The 20,078-nt window shown below is 50.9% G+C and overlaps 1 protein-coding gene and 1 non-coding gene across 5 annotated transcripts in view; both read right to left on the reverse strand.

Annotated features, from left to right (window-relative positions):
* Positions 1-2,016: 2,016 nt before the first annotated feature.
* Positions 2,017-20,078, reverse strand: part of PBX1 (PBX homeobox 1) — a 108,187-nt gene continuing 90,125 nt past the window's right edge. For 2 of the 4 annotated variants that reach the window (NM_204746.3, XM_046944251.1), the window contains exons 7-9: positions 13,739-13,851; positions 12,208-12,297; positions 2,017-6,119 (exon numbers count right to left, since the gene is read on the reverse strand). In NM_204746.3, coding sequence (NP_990077.1) covers positions 6,027-6,119; positions 12,208-12,297; positions 13,739-13,851 — 296 coding nt within the window. In that variant the 3' untranslated portion in view covers positions 2,017-6,026. Of the gene's footprint in view, positions 6,120-12,202; positions 12,298-13,738; positions 13,852-20,078 lie in introns of those variants that run through there. The other 2 variants (XM_040704491.2, XM_040704490.2) reach the window with 2 other exon arrangements.
* Positions 14,124-14,233, reverse strand: MIR6665 (microRNA 6665). Its single transcript, NR_105534.1, has one exon. It is a non-coding gene; the product is annotated as a microRNA 6665 (primary transcript).

Genomic DNA, 20,078 nt, shown 5'->3' on the forward strand with positions numbered 1-20,078 from the left:
CCTGTGCTGAAAGCAGCTCATGCCCTGAGGGTGACTCTGCCCGTGGTGGCATGGGTATGGTTTTTCTATCCCCCCTTCCTTTGCCCATGCTGGAGGTCGAGGCAGAGGACGGACCACCCCAAACCTCCCTGTGCGGGAGGAGCACAGCCAGCCTGCAAAATTTGCACCTCTGCAAGGCGAGAGCTCTGGCTCTCATTTGCATTTTTAATTAGCCGGGATCTGCAAGCACCTCTGGGCTCCCTGCCCTTGCCAGGGTGCTTGTGAATGGGGTCGACTTCATGGAGATGGAGCATTTCAGGGGGCCCATGGGGACCTGAGGACGTGGAGATAGCTTCCAACGCCCAGGACGAGGTGCGTGGACCATCATTTGTCACCCTTGTGCCCATTGGGCTCCTTCCTCCCAGCCCTCCTCCTCCATCTCACCCCTATGTCAGCTCTGACGCTTTATTATCTCGCTCCTGTGCACCTCTAAAGCTATTAAAGCTCAACCTCATTAGCAATAATTAACAGGTACGGCACACATTCCCAGTGGATCTCCCTCCAGGTTGGGTCGCTTTGTTTATCCCAGCCTTCATGATGCCCGAGGAGGACAGTGCCATCCCTATGCCCTATCCCCATTGTGCCACATGGACACCACTGTCCCCTGCCCACCCTGGGGCTCTGCCGGCAGCTCCCATGAAATATTTCCCAACAAAGCAGAATTACCCCAAAGAGTGATGGGCAGGCAGGCGAGACCCACTCCCGTTGATGGAGGCTGTAAGTTATAGACTCCCTGTGAACTGGAGAAAACATAACAATCACCTTTTATAGGCGAAACTTCCCACAATATATTAAATTCCCCAGCAAACAGACACGGGGTTTACTGCCACCTATAACTTTAATGCCTCCCAACCACTCGGATATTTTGGAGGGGTTATGGATAACCGGGAGTGCTGCACCTTGCCCTGTGCCAGGAAGTGGTTGCGATCAGGATGGGGACATGTGTGCCACCCCCAGCCCAGGCTTTTTGGGGCCATTTCCTCCGTGGAGCCCACTGAGACCTGGCATTTCTGTGCTGGGAGCCGGGATGAGCAGTTATTAGAAGGAAACAGCTGGGAGCAAGATGATATTTAAACTGGTATTAGGAGAGCACCGTTGTAGGGAGATAATGCCTGGGGCGGTTTTGCAGCGCCGGTGCCGAGGGGCTGCTGCAGCCAGCGATACAGTTAATTTGCAGCCGGAGCTGGAGGCTGGCCTGCACTGATATTGCCGTGTTATTTAGAAGAGAAAGGTCAGGCCGGAGATTGAATAATCATTGACAAGAAACCCACGGGGGAGCACGGGTAGCGACGCCAGGAGAGCTTGGGCATCCTTGTGCTGGTAGGGATTTTGGCTGACATCTTGCATCCCACGTCCCACATCACACACCCTGCATCCTGCACCCCCCATCCCATATCCCTCACAGTGTATCCATCCTGCATCCCATCCTGCATCCCACATTGCAAATCCTGCATCCATCCTGCATTGCATCCTGCAGCCCGTAACCCATATCTTATCCTGCATCCCACCCTGCTTCCCAAATCCCACTAGCCCTGCTCAAGAACACCTGGCACTGGGAAAACACAGCCCCCGGGGGCCACGCTGAGCCCCCCCTAGCCATCAGCACCAATGTAGGGGTGCCAGAAGCCCTGACCCTGGGCCAGAGCTGTCCTTATGAGACATGAGGATGGGGTGGTGCCTCACTCCGGGCACCCAAATATCTCTCCCCTCCAGCTCCCATTTTTCATTCCCCAAAAATACACCAAGATTGGTTTAAAGATTTTTTTTTTTTTTTTTTTTTGCAACAAAAGAAACTATTTATTTGGAATATGCATTACCAGTACAAATCAGGAAACTGTAAAACCTACACCTTGTTAGTATCGTCATAGAACATAAAAGTCTCAATTGGGATCAGAAAGACAGAGGCCTTTTTCTTTACAGAAGCAGAAAAGCTTAAAGTTTCAAAACCAGGTCGGAACAGAGAGTCTTTTTTTTTTCTTTTTTTCTTTTTTTCTTTTTCCTTTTTAATATTTGGAATCCATTAGGAGGAGAGGGGGGAAAAAAAGATGGGGGAAAAAAAAAGAGAAAAGAAAAAGCAACTCAGAACAACGGCATCATCTTTACAAGGGACGGAAAGGGCTCTGCAAGGAGAACAAAAAAAGCAAACCAACAAAACCAACCCCCCAGGCAACATCTGATTTACATCATCTGAATAATAATAATAATAATAATAATAAAGGTGTACGAAAACAAAAGGACTCCAGGAAACCTCAGGAGTAAAAAGAACGCCCTGAACCCTAAACTGTTCAGTAATGTGAGAAGCTCAGGTGTTTTGGGGAGGGCGAGGGGGGAAAACCATCTTTGAAGAAGAGATTTCTTCTCCATGAGCCCCACCTGCAGTCATGAAATGTTGGGAGACCCATGTAGATGCTTTGGCTGCATCCTCTTCCTCGTCCCTTATTCCTTCCCAGGGCCCTGTGTCTTGGTGGCACCTATAAGGTCCATCCTCACCCAACACTCAAGGAGGATGGAGGCCATGGGGGTTGGCACCTCCACTGCTTCCCATCCCTTACTCTTGGGTTGAGTTGGGTCAACCGGTGCCTCCAAGATGGGCTCTGGAGTAGATGCATGAAGTGATAGCGAGGGAGGGACGTAGAGCAGAAAATAAGAGCACTGAAGCCCACAGTTTGAGTTTGGGGGAGAATTCATGACTTCCTATCCCTTCTGTACAGCTCAATGCTGCATATCACCCCAAGGCATCAGAACTGCAGGCTCAGAGCTGCGTCCTCTCATCCCACTGGGGCATCTACTCCCCAAACCTCAAAGCGGTTGCCAAGAGGTCTCAGGTGGCCAAACAGGTGGAGAACCCATGGAGAAGAGAAGGACTCCTGGCCCAAAACCACCTCCAGCACTTCTCACATCACTTGGATCCCAGCTCTGAAGCCAAAGGGAGGGGAAAGCTGCAAGGCCATCGTCTCAGACAGGTCAAAAGAAAGTCATCATCAAAGACCCCCCCCCCCCCCAAAATAACGCCAAAAGTAAAAGCCAATATTCTTTAAAAAAAAGGAATTTCCGGGTCTCAATGTTAAGAAACATAAAGTGTTAGAATGTACCTATTAATGCTCACTATTCCAACCATCTTCTTCTTCTTTTTTTTTAAAGTTTTACAAAATGAATTACCGTCACTTTTTAAAACATGGTGTAATAAGAAATGAGTGTGCACAACTCTACACTTTTCTAGCATTCTGGAACTAATTCACAAATGCGAGAAAACTAAAAACAAAACAAAACAATAATAATAATAATAATGGGAAAAAACAAAACAAAACAAAACAAAACAAAAGGAAGATGAATGTAGGTAGTCTGATGTTATAAACTATACAGGAATGAAGCGCTTGTTGCCACAGGAAGAGCAGGGATGGACCTTCCCCTGCCCCACTTTGCGTGCTAAGAGGGCCATTTTTTTATTCTTTTATTATAAACACTATTAAATTCAGACTGCGTTTTTGGTTCTGGTTTTTTTTTTTTTCTTTTTTTTTTTTTTTCCTTTATCTGAATATACAAGAACATTCATTATCAAATGTTCGTTATCATCAATACTACAAAGAACGAGACACAAATCGCAAGAAACAATGGAAAATGTTAATAAAGCTGAAAGAATCGTCGAGTTTTCTTCTTTTTTTTTTCCCATGGGTTTTTTTTTTGTTTTTATTTTGATTTTTTTTCGAGTTTCTGCAGTTTTTTTGTTTGTTGGTTTTTTTTTTTGTGTGTGTGTGTGTGTGGGTTTTTTTGTTTGTTTCGTTTTGTTTTTGTTTTTGTGGGGTTTTTGTTGTTGTTTTTTTTTGGTATCGAAGTCAGGTTTTTTTCTGGGCAGAAAAAAAAAAATAATTAAAAATAATTAAAAGAAAAGAAACCACAACACTTTTTTGGGGGGAGGTAAAGGAAGGGGGATGGGTGGAGAGGGGATAAAACCACTTAAAAAAAAGCACAGACATAAGGAGAGCGACCGACAACGCGACCCAGAGGGACGAACCTGAGGGTGCAAAGTACCGTGGAGGAGTAGTGAGCGCGGTGCTGTCCTCGGTGCTGTCCTTGCGTGGGACCAACTCGCTCCTGGCCCTCTGGATTTCACGCCCTGAAGCAAAGCATGGCAGAGGCAGCCCTACGCCTTGGGTGCTGTATGTGCTGCCCGCAGCCTGGCCCTCTCCGACTGAAGCAGCGTGGAGTCTCTCCTTTGGGCTGAATCTCTCAAGATTTGGGGCATTCACTCCCTTTTGTGAGCAGTGGGAGGCGTGTTCGTCCCATCACCAGCTCTGAAGCAACCATGCAATCGACATTTTGTTGATGTGGAGGTCACCAACTGCACACTCGGGAGCCCCTGTGGAAAGCCACCTCCCCACGGCCACCCCTGAGGCACCGCGAGCTGCTGGCACCGGGCTGTGGGCCAGGGCTGCTGCTTCCAGCAGAGGGGTGGAAATGTTTCTGGCAGAGCTTTAATGTGAAATGTTTGCTCTGCACCAGCCAGATTCCCAGCTCAAAGGAGCCAATGCTGGTGTGGGCAGAGTGCGAGCCGTGGACGTGAACCGAGGTTGGGAGGCCTTAAGGTTTGTTGCCAGGTGCCCCACGTTGCCCGACAGAGCAAAGTGCTGCCCACCACCCTTGATGCGGCGGGTGCCACTGCAATTCCCTCCTGCTGCCCAGAATCCTGTTGCAGCAGGATGAAGTCCTGTTTCCACCCATCACCAGCTGTTCCTAAAGCTGATGGGAAAAGCTGGGCAGAAAACCCCAGGATATCTCCCAGGGCTTCAGATGCCACTTCTCAGAGTAACTCCAGGCCACAGCAGAAGGACAACCCCCGAAGGGACGTCCACTCGCAGAGCTTCACCCTCAAGCAAAGCCATTGTATGACCCGTTCCCAAAGGCACACAGAGTGCATCTAGCCTGTGGGGTCCCATGCACCAGGCAACAGTTTGGGGATGCAGAGGGGGCCACCAACCCTTTCACCAAGAAACCCACATCCACCTTTCCCTCTGCAGCTGGTGGACCTGCGGGGGGAAGCACGAGCTAATACCATGCAATGCTCTCTGCAGAACTCTATCTGCTGCTGGCCTCCCTGGGTGAGAAAACTATTTGTGTTCCATCCATCATTACTTTATGCTTGATCACATAAAGCACCGTGGCCATGCTTAGCACTTTGGTTACCAGCAGTGACCCACCTGCCTCTGCTTCCTGCCCTCCCCACCAGCATTGCAGAACGGTGACCAGGAGGGATGCTGGCAGGGTGCCACCTCTTAGGGCCAATGTGTTTGGGAGCTGCGGCAGAGCAGGGCTGGGAGAAGGGCAAGCAGTACTGCCTGGGGGCTGGCAATGGGTTGGTTGGTACCTCCATAAAGCAGTGGGGAGCCCCCGGCTCCAGCTCCTACACACAGCAGGGTTGCATTGCCTGCCCTGCAGCACACAGTGCACGGGGATGGCTCCTGGGGAATGGCATGGATGCACTCAGTGTCCAGAGCAGCCGAGGTGAGGGTGCAGCAGGGCAGAGGGCTGCCGAGGCCATTTCCTACGGAGAGGTAGCGAGAGAGGAACAGGGTGAGCGGGGCTGCTTGGTGGAGGAGAGAGACCCGGCCGAGGTATGGTTTTGGCTCAGTGCGAGGCCATGCACTGCTTTTGGTTCAGTTGGCGTGGCGGTGGTTGTTTTTTGCTTTTCCTCCTTAAGATCCTTCTAGCTGTCGAAATATCCTTCGGTGGGGAGGTGGAGGGAGGGAGGTGTTGTGGCGGCGGCGGCAAGGGGGGGGAGAGCGGCTTCTACCCAGAAAAGAAAGGGAAGAGAGTATAAAGAAGTGTCCAGATTGGCTGAAAAAAGCATCCCGACGAAGAGAAGAGAAGGAGTCTTCTTCTGTGTGCTGATTGGTTTCACCTCCAGTCTGACTGCTGCGGTGTTAGGAGAGGCCCCCTCCCCTCCCGCCCCGCCGGGGCTGGCTCAGCCAGGGATGCAATTTGCTGGGAGATCAGTTGGAGGTATCAGAGTGAACGCTGCCAGGGCCTTCTGTGGGGGAGGTCACCGACGATGGGGTAGTAGCGTCTTGCCAACCTCCATTAGCCTGAGGGGAGAGAGACAGGCAACCGTCAGTCATGGCAGCACAGAGCCCCACTGCAAGGTCTCTGCCCATCCCAGGTCTCCATTCAGATAATAGAGTGGTGTTAGGGATGGAGGGTAAGTATCCCCTGCTCTGCCACCCCCATCCCACTGTGGACAGCCAAAGTACAAGAACAGCTCAGGATAGCACTGATGAAAGCTGGAGGTTTTGATGAATTTCAAGCCTTCATGGAAATTCCGCTCTTTAAAATAAGTATAGTTTTTTGAAGAAATCCTGAACTCTGTTGGCTTTTAACTGTATGATAGGATCCTTCCCAATAGAAGGGGAAAATAGCAAACAACCGAACAACTTTGTTTTTTGAACTTAAAACCTCTTCCTGGAACTCCATCTGGACCCAAGTGCTATGAAAATGCAGAACAAGTGCTGTACACCAGCACACGAGGGACCTATGAGTGTCCACATCCCGCGGCTTCCTCAGGCTCAGTGGACATCCAACCTGGAGCTCCTACTTGCACCACATACACCGGTCCTGATGCTGCCCCGAAGTCCTGCAGCGCTGTCCTACCACAGCTGGCAGCAGATCAGCCCACCCAGAGGTGCAACTGAGCATCCTCCTCATCTAAGGGGTCACACAGCAAAGGCAGGCAATGCTTTCCTCCCAGAGCCAATGGGTGCTTTCCCATGCAAAGCCCCACATCTCCGCAGGGCAGAGCTGGCCGCAGGGCCCTGGCTGCCAAGCACGACAGCTCACAGAAGCTGCTCTTCTCTGGCTGCCGACCCCTTTGGAGAGGAGCAGATGTTGCCCCCACCTCCCCTGCTCACTCTGACATTGATTCAGTGCTCGGCTAATTAATCCACCCCAACTCCTGCCTGTGCTGAGCCAGCAGCAGCAGCAATCCCGCTTTGGACGTGCCCAGGCTGCTTTGCCTGCTCTAGCCATCCCTGTGCCTCCTGCTCTAGGGCATCCATCACTGGGCCCAAAAGTCCCACACGGGACCTCGTGGGAGGGGGACACAGGGATGTTTGGGGGACATACGGTCTCACCCACAACCTCGCATGCGCCCACTGCGGCCCCACTGCACATCTTGCTTCCCAGGACGCAGCACCCACCCTTCTCCACGTCTTGGTCCACTGCAAGAGGCAGCAATTACCGTAGATTATCAGCCCCACAATGACAGGCCGCGTAGAGAGAGACACAGAGCCAACTCCGCCGCCCAGAGACTGGCATATTCAAGTACACTTAGGACATTAATAGCAATTTACGTGCCATCAGTGAGAGAGAACCACAATAGCGGCGCTGGCAGCCTCTTATTACGAAGCCTGTTATTTGTTGGAGTTACAAGCTATAATCACAACAGAAACTTTCAAAACCCTTATCTTCCGTGACGCACCAAATCTATTTCAGAGCCGTAATTGCTATGTCACCGGAGAGTTTGCTGCTTAATGCACTCAGATGCCATTTAGTGTTTGCAGGGTCATTACAGCGAGCAGAAGGGGGGAGAGGCGGCGGGGGCCGCTCGGAGCAGGGCTCGGTCCCTATTGTGTTGCACTATTTTTAGAGGCTTTTTCATGCTTGCCGTGGCTGAAAGGAGTGAGGAGGAGAACATCTTGCAGACAACGGCTGCGGTGCCTCCATGTCCAGCACCTCCCTCCCCGTCCCCCCAAAACACTGGGCAGCCCTTCTGGCCTCAAGACTGGGAACCAGCCTTCACCTATGGAAGAAAAGGTGGTTTTGTGCCCTGATTGTCACCTCAACCCCACCTAGTGGGAAGAGGAGATGCTGTTGGGGAGGTGCTGACCTCTGCTCCCATAGGTTTGGCCTTGAAGGTGCCCCACACATCACAACCTCCCATTCCTCCAGCCGGAGCAGCCCCAAATTACAGCCCAAGTGATGGACAGGAGGAGGCCTTGTGAGGAGCCCCGCACACAGCTCTGACTTCTGCAGGGGGGACGCAGCCAGGCACACTGCAATGGTCTCCAGGACGTCTCTTCAAATGTCACCTTCTGGTGCCAGAGCACTGCCGCGGCCTTGGTGGTTGTCCAAGCGTAGAGCCAGGGTGATGGATTGCTGAAGTAACTGGGTTTGGGGCCGGTTTCTGCAGGTCTCATGGCATTTTTCCTCCAGCAAGTCTGGCTGGCTCCCAGCCCGGCCTCCTGCATGGGGCTGATTTTCTGCCAGTTCTTCAAGGAGCTTGCAGCTTCGCACGAAGCCTGTCGCCACATCCCGCTGTACGTGGCCAAATCCTTGTCCCACCAGCAACTGGCCAGGATGTCAGGTCAGCCTCCCAACAAACCAGACACCAAGTCTGACAGAGGGGAACAGGCTTCAAAGAGCATGTAGAGAGTGGTGAGGCGCTGGCACTGCTGCCCAGAGCTGTGGGTGCCCCATTCCTGAAGTTGCCCAAGGGCAGGTTGGATGGGGCCCTGGACAGCCTGAGCCTGAGCTGCTGGGGGTCTCACCTCCTACAGACAGCATGGCCACTGAAGGTCCCTGTGGTCCTCGCTCCCAGTTGGTAGGCGTGGATGTACAACCACTGTGCTATGGAGCACCACCATCACAATGACAAACACTGCTCTGTAAATAGGCAGAACAGCGTTTTTACATCAAAACTGCACAATGACCAATCTTAAAAATAGCCTCTCGTGTTAAGACTTTTTCAATGATTTATAAACTAGCCTGCTCGGTTTTCTTCATTAGAGGGTGAGGGATGGAGGGCACAAAGGGGAGAAGGAAAGGAGGAGCTGGGTGTCCAAAAAGATATTTCTGACAGGATTTTTCTTTAAGATGACTATAAATCATTAGTTAATTAGCAGACTGATCAGAGTCACTGCAGCAACCCAGTCTGCATTAACAGCGTGTTTACAGGCAGATCCACGGGAGCAAGCACAGAGCTCCCTGTGCACACGGCAAGGAGGACACATACAGGGACATCCTCTTTCCAGATGTGGTCAACGAGGGCTCGAGTCCTAACCCACCGAAGCCAAAAGAGACCTGGTGGGGATGCGCTGTCCAACACCATCTCCACCTAGAGATGTGAGGCCGGCTGTTTTCGCTCTGCCTCAGCCATCGCTGCAGGTCACGGAGATCCAGTGGCAGGGACACGGCTGATCATCCCGCTAACGATGCACAGACAGCGCCGGGTGGGCTGTCAGCTGCTGAGCAGCTGCAACCACAAGACAGGCTCACAGAAGAACCACGGAGGAAATTGGGCTCTGGGTGTATTTCTGTCCTCAGCTGTCACGACGTGCACGCGTTTAAAAATTCATCTTCCACTGAGGAAGGCGAGCCCTGTGTGTTGTCTCCCCTGCCAAGCTTTACAGCGGTGGAGCTGGGCAACCTGCTGCTGCCTTCCCAGACCTGACGGGCTCCAGGGATGACTTAACCTCAGCCCCGTGCAGAGATCTTTGTGACAGGGCTCTTGACTCGGTTTCGGCTCATCTCCTTCCAGCAGCTCCCAGGGATGCTCGGGTTAGGCAGGGATCGCAGCTCTCTGCGTTGCTGGCAGCTTTCCTCTGCATCCCGCTTCATTTCTGCAGCTTTAAAGGGGTTGAGGAGAGGCAGGGAAAACGTGCCCACTGCTCTGGCTATGAGACAGCCCCTGCCTACACAGACCAACCTGGGACCTCACCCAGCACCAGCACGTCCCAGAAGGCAGCCAGGCTGCAGGGGTGGCAGATCAGTCAGCTGGGGGCTGCCGAATGCTTTGGGATCCAGATGGATGAGAAGACATGATATCGCAAGCAAAGGGTCTGGGGAAAGAAAGGCAACCCAGAAGATGCTTCCTAAACCTTCTATTCTCTCCTAGGCTGGTTCCAGATGCTATATGGGGAAACACGCTAGCTAGATAAGGAGTCTCCCCCAAACTGGGTGGGTTGCTTACCCACTTGCCTCCCTGCCTGTCTCTGATCCTCATCCTTCACGAGCCTGACCCTTTTAAGCAACTTTGGGTTCCTGCTCTCCTAGAAACCAGCCAACACCACATGCCACTCATCTTGGGTCACCGTTTGGGAAGCTGTGGCCGTCAGCTCACCAACTCCCACTGCTGCTCCCATTACGACCACCATTGGCTGCCAGAAATACCAGTCCATCCGCTGACGTCCTACTGGCTTTCAAGTTTCCACTCCTTCTTTCTTCTCCCCTCTCCCCTTGTCCCCCTCCCTGCCTTGAAATCCCCATCAGCAACCCTCCCCCCCCGAAATTTTGGCTTAACCCAGCCCGCTGTTATTTTCCAAGCCAACTGCAACCATAATCAGCTCAGCCTCTTTCCTTGGGGGTATTTTAATTTATACAAAAGTATCATCTCTTATCATGATCAGCCTCCGATTCATTTACTCTTCAAGTATTAAAAAGCCAGAAAGGGAATAAATTCAGCGCACAGAGAAATTAATGCGGAACGATAGGCTCTTTCATGTGGCATTTCCAAGCACCGTTTTTGCAACGGGCTTATGTAATGAGACATAATTATCTGCACATGTTCAATTACATTACTTCACAAATCCTCCCTGGCTCTGCCTCGTGACGTCAAGCTGCCCGCTAAGCCCCAGCACCCGGCAGAGCAGGGAGCGCAGCCCCCATCCTGCAGCCCCTTCTTCCTCCACCCCCGGGGTCTCCCCATGTCAGCAGTGGTCGTTCAGACACCAAGGGCCCCAAGTTGGTCAGATGCAAGGTGCCGAATGGCAAAGCCTCCTTGGAGAGTGGTCTCCTTGGAGGGTGAAGGGACTCGAAGGGAGATGTGGCAGGGCGAGGTGCCCTGTGGTTGGCAGCTGAGGCCATGTTCTCCCGTCCCTGAATGAAAGGCAGAGGCAGGGAAGGGCTGGAGGCTGCGAGGAAGCTCTTTTAATGCCTCCTCATGTATCACGTCTCCATCTCAGCGCCTTTGTTTCAAGCTGACAGGAAGCCACAGACGCCGGCTGGCAGAGCAGGAGCTCCCTGGGCATCCCTTGGCCGCCTCGCCACAGGCTGCATTTTGCCGGAGCAGCCCATGCTGCTGTTGGCCCAAGCCCAAAGCCAAGGTTGGGCCTGACCCCCTCTCCCCAAAGACAATACTCTCTCAGTCTTCCCGTGAGCTACACAGGCAGCAAAACACAACATGGCACCCACCACTTCCCTGAGCAGCCCAAGACTACCCCGCCTCAACCTTCATCCTCCTTGCCACCCAATGGGGTTGTGGCGCACACAGACCATGGGCCACAGCCATCCTCCTCCCCTCGCCAGCCCGGCCACCACCACCACCACCACCACCCACTCCGCGAGCACAGCCTCCTTTTCCAGGCTGCCCTCTTCTCCCAGCTTGCTGTCACCGCCGCTGAGATGGTGGACGATTGATCTGAGAAATGAAGTTGGATTGCTGTCCCGAATCTACACTCGGTTCTCCTTGTGTGTGTCTGATCGATTTCACCCTGTACGACACAGCTTGTCGCTACGAATTTTCATGCTAGTCAGAACCCGCCAGCGCACCCAAGAACAAGGAGAAGATGCTCCAAAGCCCTCCCTCCCCCTCGCATCCTCCCCCAGTTCGGTTGGGCGAGGTTTTCTTGGGTTGCGCTTGTTTTTTTCCCCTTCTCATTCCATTTATGACCATTACCGCCGTCAACCCCATCACCGCCGTGCTTTCAGCCCCCTCCCGCCCGCTCAGCCCGGCTTCAGATGCTGGCCAGGGATGGGTTATTTTTAGGCAGCCACTGCAGGATGCCACCATCAGCCTCTTCGGCGTGGAGCCATCTCTGGGCCAGGGCGCTCGTGGTGACATTCCCCACCGCGGTTACGCGAGGTGTCACCTGTTTAGCAGTTCCTCTCAGCCGAACGCATGTGGCCGCAGGTGCCACGCGAACGCTGATCGGCTCTGACAGTCCTAGACGCCAGCTGCCTGCACAGAGCCTGCCCAGTCGCCACTTTTTTTCGTGGGCAAAGCTCTGCCGTTGGCGTGACCGATACAGAAGCAATAAACTAGGTGACCGTAAAAGCAAAGACAAGTCCTACTAAGTGGCATTCTGAGCCCTATGGCTTTGAAATAATTGGTAGTGAGAGAACAAAAATGAAAGGGAGGGAAAAAAATAAAACAAGAACCCAAGCCTATTTTTTTTTCCTTACACTGATGCCCTGCGGACTATACATCTGACTTGCTGCGAGTCCGTCACTGTATCCTCCTGTCTGGCTGATAACATGGCGAAGGGTATCCACCTAAACAGACCAACGACAACAAAGACACAAATTAGAGTGAATGAAAGGTTAGTGGGCAAAGCCGCTTCGGTTCATCTTTGGCATGGTCAAACAAATAAACAGTAGTAATAATAGCACTAATAAAGGTACGTATTTAAAGAGAAGGGGGAAAAGAACCGTGGTTGGACTCACAGTGAGAGCCAAGTCGGAGGAGCGCTCCCTTGCCTCCCGCGGTGGCCTACCCCTGTCACACTCTTGGTGGCCCCAAGCCCTTACACGCCAAGAGTGGAGAGGGAGAACAGCGTGGCAAGCACAGGCTGGCACCTCCTGCGGCACACTGCTGTGGCCAGCTCCAGCATCGTGCCCAAGGACCCACAGTCCTGCCCCTATCCCCTTCCACCCTTTGAACTCACATTAGTGGAAGGAGATCTTTGGAGGTGGGTGAAGACAGCTCCTCCTTCCATTTCAGAGGGCCCAGACAGAATATACCTACCATGGTAAGGCACCGTCAGCTCACCTCTGTGTGCCCCGCTCCTCTCCCTCCACTACTCAGCCCAGCCCCAGCAGCGGTAAGCACAGTGACGTGCATCTCTGAGTCCAGCACTGCGAGGGGAGTGACTTGGGCTTTAGAAAGCTCTCCTTGCCCAATGTGAACATGTCAGAGTGGCTGTCATCTCTGAACACAGAGCCTTAGACACCTGAGAGAAGACTCATGGCATATCTGGACATCAGGTAGGAAGGGGAAGATCTGAGTGAGCTACCGGCTATTTTAAATTCTTTCTTCTTTAAGCATAGGTTGATGTTTCAGTAACGCTGCTCAAAGCTCCCTCACTCTGTCTTGCTGGTGTGTACATGGGCAGTGTGAGTGCCTGCGCTTTGGGAATATGGGGAGATGATGAAGGGTGACTTTTAGTTTAAAAAAAAGTAAGAAAAAAACAACTCTAGCTGTGTATTTGAACATTTCTTGCCTTGCAGCAGACACCTGGTTTGGCATCAAAGGAGTAAGTGGAAGCCATGTAAAACGAGACACCGGTCCAGACATCTGACCCCTTTCCTTGGAAGAATAAAGCAAGCGGAACCTAAACCTCATCTGCTTTTGTTTGAGTACATGCCTGTTCTCCTGAACCTCCTTTCCTCCTGTTACGACTATCAAGCCAGAGCCAAATGCATTCACAAAGTGTGGGCAAGTCTCCTCAAGACCATGGTTGGTTTGGTTGGGTGTTCGGTTTTGGTTTCTTTTTGATTGATTTTTTGGGTGGTTGTTGCCTTTGCTTTTTTTTTTTTTTTTTTTGGTTGGTTGGTTGGTTTTTTGGTTTGCTTTACTTTTTTTTTTAAGTGTTGGTTGGTTCGTTTGTGCTGGTTGAGATTTGCTCTTTTCGGACGGGAGGGAGAAGTGCCAATACAATCAAAGGCTCTTCCAACACTAATGCATTCACTGGCAGTACATCGGATGGGTCCCTACCTGTGACTGCACGTTGGCTCCAACCTGGGCCCCTTGGTAAGAATCCCCATTGAGAGACTGCACGCTCATGAACAAATCTCCAGAGTTTGACATGTTAAAAGAACTGGAAGAACCTGGAAAGGAAAGAGTGAGGCACCTGAATCACAGAAAGGAAAAAGATCCACCCCATGACTCTCAGCCAAGAGGAAGGAACAACATGCAAAGCAACCACAAAAACAAAACACACAATCAGGTTAGTAGTATGAAGAACAGAGCAAGCAAAAAAAAAAAAAAAAAAAAAAAGGGATGCACTCTTGAGGTTATTCAAAGCCACATGTTGTTACAGCTCATTGCCAAGAACATTCTTCAACAGCTCCTCAGCTGGAGGAAGGATTCTTCATGCTCTGGACTGAGATAAACAAAACCCGGCCTGGAGGACTCAGACAGCCCTTTCTTTCCCTTCATTTCAGGGCATCAAAATCCTTCAGGCAGCTTTGCAGATCTCGATTTTTGGAGATGTCTACCCGGCAGATTGCACCGGAGAAGAGAATTATCCAAAGACGCCTCACTACCAAAAGCAGAAGTCACTTCAGCACAGCTAACCAGGCCCATGCTGCTGTTGTCTCTGAGAAGCTCAGCTCAGCGTGGGTAAGTCTGGGCCATACAGCCTTATGGGGCCCTTCTGCCGGGTGACCACATCCAAGCACCATCCCTTTCCATACCCAGAGCTCCCTTGAGGGAGAGGTGCATGGGTTTGCCTTCAGGACATCAGGATCCATCCCTGGGGGAAGCACAATGCACCAGGAGCAAAGGTTCACAAAAATGCGAGGGCACCTGGGCCAGGCTCCCATTAACCGATCTTGTTGGCAACCTTCTTTCAGCACAGCAGGCTGTGAGAGGACGTGGGTGTCTCAGCCCCATGGGGCCAGCTGCCCCAGAGCTCTGTAAGCAAATCCCCACTGCATGCACCAGTCGCCAGCGTTGTGATAAAAAACGATAACGGTGAGGGCAACTGGGTGGGATCAGGAGAAAAAAAACAACCAACAGATGATAAGGAAAAATAAAAAAGGTCCCACTTCCAGCTCTGAGATATCTGAGCACCTCCTCGACTACCAAAGAGGAGAAACAAACCTATCGTGTAACTGGAAGGCAGGGGAGGAGGGAAGGGGGTTAAAAATAAATAAAAAGGTTTTATGGGATTATTTCAGAACTCATCGTGCAGATCAGCGCGTTAAGTGTGAGACAGCTCAACGTGCAAGGTTTGGTTATATACATGACGTTAGCCTTGGAAAGGAGAGACTTCAGGGGCCCAGGTCAGCTCTGCTTTCAGCTCCAACCCAAAATACGCTCTCATCATCTCTGCTGCTGCTTCCAGCTTAGAAGATTGGCAACCACAGTCCTGGTGGAATTGCCCAACTATGGCTCATGCGTGTGCTCTGAGAAACGTCCAACAATTCCCATCTCCTGCTGGAGAGGAGAGGGGAGAAACCCTCTGTGCAGTCCCCAGGCTCTGCCCTGGAGATGAGCCAGGAAGGATCCGGATGGAAGCCAACATCAAGAAGGCACAGGGAGCAAGTCTACAAGGAGGAGGTCTAAGTTGGAGAGTTCACGTTCACGACACCCTACTGCAAAACCTTACTCTTTGCAAATGGCCCTTTTATCAGGAGCGCGCTTGGCAGAGCAACCCATCAATGCCATGTGAAGTAAGCAGCACTAGGTGGCAGGGCTGCAGCCAGCACCTCCCTGCTCAGCTGGTACCTGGCTCCTGTGGCATCCCCACCTCTCAGGCTCTAAAGGCAAAAAGCTATGGCTATCAACTGGCAGACTGAGGATATCCCCCACTGACACTGCTCAACCTAAAGCGTCAAGATGGACACTTTTCACATACAAAAAAACTGCTTCCTACTGGCTTTTCTGAATGATCACTTTGACTACCAGCATAAAGCCCAGAGCAGTGTGATGGCTTTTGTGTTCCTACAGTGGCTGGGAACCAAAGGACTTTGCAGTTAACCCTCACAAGAAGCAGGGAATATTCTGCAATTACATTAAGGTGAGCAGAACCCTTTGAGACGACACAAGCAATCAGTGTCAAAGCTGGAAAGAGGACTTGGGAAGCCCTGAGCACCTGACAGGACTCCACCATCACTCTACCCCCAAGCAGAGCAACATTTCATTCCACCTTCCCCTACCAAAACAAGATAATAATAATAGTAATAATAATAACAAATAAAAATACCATAAACGTATCTGGTCTTTATGGAAATTTAACAAACCTGCCCCTTAAAACTGAGACTGGGAGGGAAGAAATAAACAATCACAAACTCTAGTTCTGAAGAGCACCGGTGTCTTGGAAACCATGAGGAGCAGTGGAGATGTCACTTACAAGATATACACTGCTATCGGCACAGGGTATTTTTACAATATATGTGCATAACTAAACGGTAAATATGTCTTGCTGCCGATGTGGATGCAAAGATAAATATGCGCATACCAATGGCCCGCATGTATGGATGCATTTGTATCAGAGCCGTAATTGCAGAGAGCCCTTTGAGCTGCTACTCTGCTGTTTCAGCACTCTGCTGCCTATGTGCTAGCCATGTATGAAAATTACAATGGCCCAAAGCCTCAGAGACGCAGCTACGAGGGACTGATGCGCTGGGGTGGAAGAGGGGGGAAGGAATGCAAAGAGTCCTCAAAATTAAGACACTGGTATCCTTCACAGAAACAAGTCATATCTGTCTGCTGGAGAAGGCTCCATCCTTAATCTGACCTGTCCCTCTGAAAGGCTCCATTGGAAACACACCACAGCGGTCGTAGTTTGACACAGAGCTCCTTGAGAAGCGAAATGCAATAACCACCTTTGAGCTTGTGCACCCACAATGAAAGGTCTCTGAACTTGGCACACGTGAGTCCCTTGACGCTTCCATGCACAGACAGAAGAAAACAGACAGAAACATTCGTGGTAGTGTGAAACAGCGGTCCGTCTTCAGCATCCACACATCTTATCAAACTCAAGTCTAATCACCATCATTCCTTAGTGGTGAGTTCCCATCAGAACACCAGCTTCAGAAAAAGTGGTGGCAATGCTTAAAAGGAAACGAGCTTTGGCACTCAGAATCTTGACACTGGGTGAAAGCCTACATCAAAGCAATGTCAACAGTGAGATGTCTTCCACTTCTCACATTTATATGCTGCTTATTCCTACTACCTACCACCAATGAGACATATCCAGTACCTTTAACCACTGAAATCAACTTTGGTTGTGCACATGGGACTCCTAGTTGAAGTCAATGGCAGTGACCTACATGCACCAAAAATGCTTAATTTCATGTAACTTTTCCTTGTGTTTCTACCACGGCCAAAGATAAGGGAAGAAGATGATGGACCACGCAGCAGCTCAGATGGACAAAGTCCCTTAATCTGACACACGGTCTAAAAGCAAACATAAGCCTGGGCTGGTCCTGCAGGACACCTGCTGTTCTTTTTTGCTTGCCAAGCGACACTGAACACAGTGAGACCATGACGAGCACGGTTTCTTCGCTCACTCTGGCATCCCACAAAAAGCAACTGTCACAAACAAATGAGGGAAGGCAGAGAAGATACAGCCATCGGGCTGGCGCGTGATGAAGCACGTTTCCAGATCCTGTCCATCAGCAGCTGCGCATGAAGATTTTTACAAAACAAAAGGATGAGCTGGTAAAAAAAAAAAAAAAAAAAAAAAAGTAAAAAAAAAAAGTTCAGGATAATTTTGGCTGCTCTGCATGGAAGATTTCACTGGATGTCATCACCTATGTGCAGTCCTCCAGGACTCCGGTTGGCAAAAGGGTCAGTCCACATAAAATAGCTCTCATTTACCACATGGTTTTTGTGCTGAGATTGTCCATACAATCAAAGTGAGGATGGGGAGTTGTTAGCCCAAATGAGCCAGACATCTCAGCTTATTTGAACATCTGGCTGATAAAACCCAACTGCGTGTATTCAGGATGAAAAGGTGTTTGACATTCAGGCCTGGGTGACTGAGGGTGGGGGACCCTGTGCTGAAGGTGCCAGATGGCCAGCCAGATGCAGTCCTTGCCCTTGTCAATGTGTGGCCAATCTCTTTGACTGACTGTAGCCATTCATTGAGCTCCGGTAACATGGCTGTCAATGCAGAGAACAGATGGGTCTGCGCAACCACAGCAGAAATGAATTTAGCTCCTGTCCCAGGTCCCAACACATCCAGTTCCACCTCCTCTTCCAACATCATGTCCCTCCAGGGACTACATTGCTGGTTGCCTCCTTCTCATGACCTGTCCTCTGTCTGTTCCCCTTCTTTCCATGTGCCCTGTCATGTATTTAAACCAGAGGACCCTACAAATTGCCAGCAAATCTAGTCTTTGTTCAGGCTCCTTCCTCACCAAAGTCCCTGCCAATGATCTGTAAACAGAAAAAAGACCGTGGTATTTAAGGAGAGAGATCATCCACCTTAGTCCTTCGCCTCTTCATGCCCTCCCACGGCAGTGCAGCACATCTGGATGGCTCACAGCCCTTGACACCATCCTCCAAGTCTTTAATAGGTATTTCAGGCCAAGCATGCACAGGTGTGCTTTTGGCTGTCAGCACCTACAGCACAACCTGAAGAAGGGAAGATCATGTGACTTCAGGTGCCACTGGGACACACCTTTGCCCTACAACATGACAGTATAGGGCTGAGCAGGGGAGATCTCAACCTGGGGTGCCACTGCTGGAGATAAAGTCCCAAGGCCCTTCCAGCTGTCTTCTCAAGAGAGGATATAAGGACATTCAATCCCACTTTCTCTGCAAGCTTCCCTAGGGACTGGGCTGTTGGGTCTCCCTGCTCTGCCACTGCTGCAGCATACAAGGAGAACAGTCAGCTCACAAACACTTTGCTTCCAGCACAGCAAGGACCTTCAAGGTGCAGGAGCTCGTGTGCATCGACGAGCTGCTTTAGCACTGCCTCAGCACAGGAAAAGGGGCTGGTGTTCACGGGGAGTGGACAAGGGAGCAAGAAAGAGGACCCAGGAGCTCATTCTTACATGTTAATAATGAGACTGTTTGTCCTTCCTTGAAAGCACAGTGTTATCCAGGGAATATCTCAGCCGTTTACTGCAGGGTACCGGCCAATCTATCACTGAAACAGCCATGTTACTGCCTGTGGGGACGTCAAAGAAACAGACTCACGCTGGAGCACTATTTAACAGGGCAGGCACTGGGGAAATGCCTATATCCATGAGCCATTTCCAAACCTATTTGAGTCATCTGAAGCTCCTCCCTTGCCCTTTCACACCTTCGGGTCTGACTCCAGTTGAAAAAGGCAGAACAGGAGGAGAGCTGTGGCTCGTGGGCCCAAGCTGCGTGTGCAGGGCAGCACCACATCCAGCAGGTAACCATCCTCCCAGCACACGCAGTTCTGCTCTCTGTCCTCCAGGCCTTCCTACAGCCGGGCCTTTGCCATTTGAGCAGGTAGTAAGGATGACATTTTTCAAACTGCATTTAAATCGTCTGCGGTTACAGCAATGGAAGGAAAAGGATGGAAAAAAAAAAAAAAAGAAAGAAAGAAAACACACTGCTTGTTTTCTCTTTGTCTGGGCTCTGCTTTCTCTGCCTCCTCAGACCTCCAGATCTGGGGGTGTGATTCCCCTGACACCTCTCACTGAGCAGATACTGCATTTGCTATGTGAGCACACGTCCCAGCAGCAACCAGCATCTGTATGGAGCGTGAGTGGTGGGCTGCCCAACACCCTCCCACCCCTACAAAGAAAAGAGGCACGTGGATATTTGTCTGGATAAGTGTGTGGCACCCACAAAATTGCCTTTTTTTTTTTTTGTTCCTTTTCATCAGGTCCCAGTTCTCCATCGCTCCTGGGAGCTGGGCATAACCAGAACAGAGCATGCCAACCACAGCCTGGCATCGTTTTGGAGTCAGCCACTACAGATGAAGTGAGCATCGTTCTCTAGCAGAGGAGTTGAAATCCGGGCAAAGCGCTCTGTGCCTTTGACCCTCAAAACAAACAGATGGAAACCACAGCAAACGGGCAGGAAAGGGGGAACGGGAAGGGAACGAAGTGACCCACAGGTCTCCCTGGGTCATCCTGACACAAAGGGAAAATAAAATTCACACAGAGCACACTCTTGCAGGTGATCCACACATCATCATGTATGCAATCAAAGGTAACCACAACAGAAAGAAAAGCAACAGACAGAAATCTGCCCCAAACAACCCCCAAACGGCAACGAGTTCAGACATCCCAGAAATGTTGGGCTTTATTAAGGAGGGCCACTCATGCTTTCTGCCCCCAGTGAAATGCAACAATTGGAACAAGGATTTTTTTTTCTCCTTTTTTTCCCCCTCTTCCCAAAG

The sequence above is a fragment of the Gallus gallus genome, chromosome 8 (assembly GCF_016699485.2).
Source record: "Gallus gallus isolate bGalGal1 chromosome 8, bGalGal1.mat.broiler.GRCg7b, whole genome shotgun sequence".
Taxonomy (NCBI): Eukaryota; Metazoa; Chordata; class Aves; order Galliformes; family Phasianidae; genus Gallus; species Gallus gallus.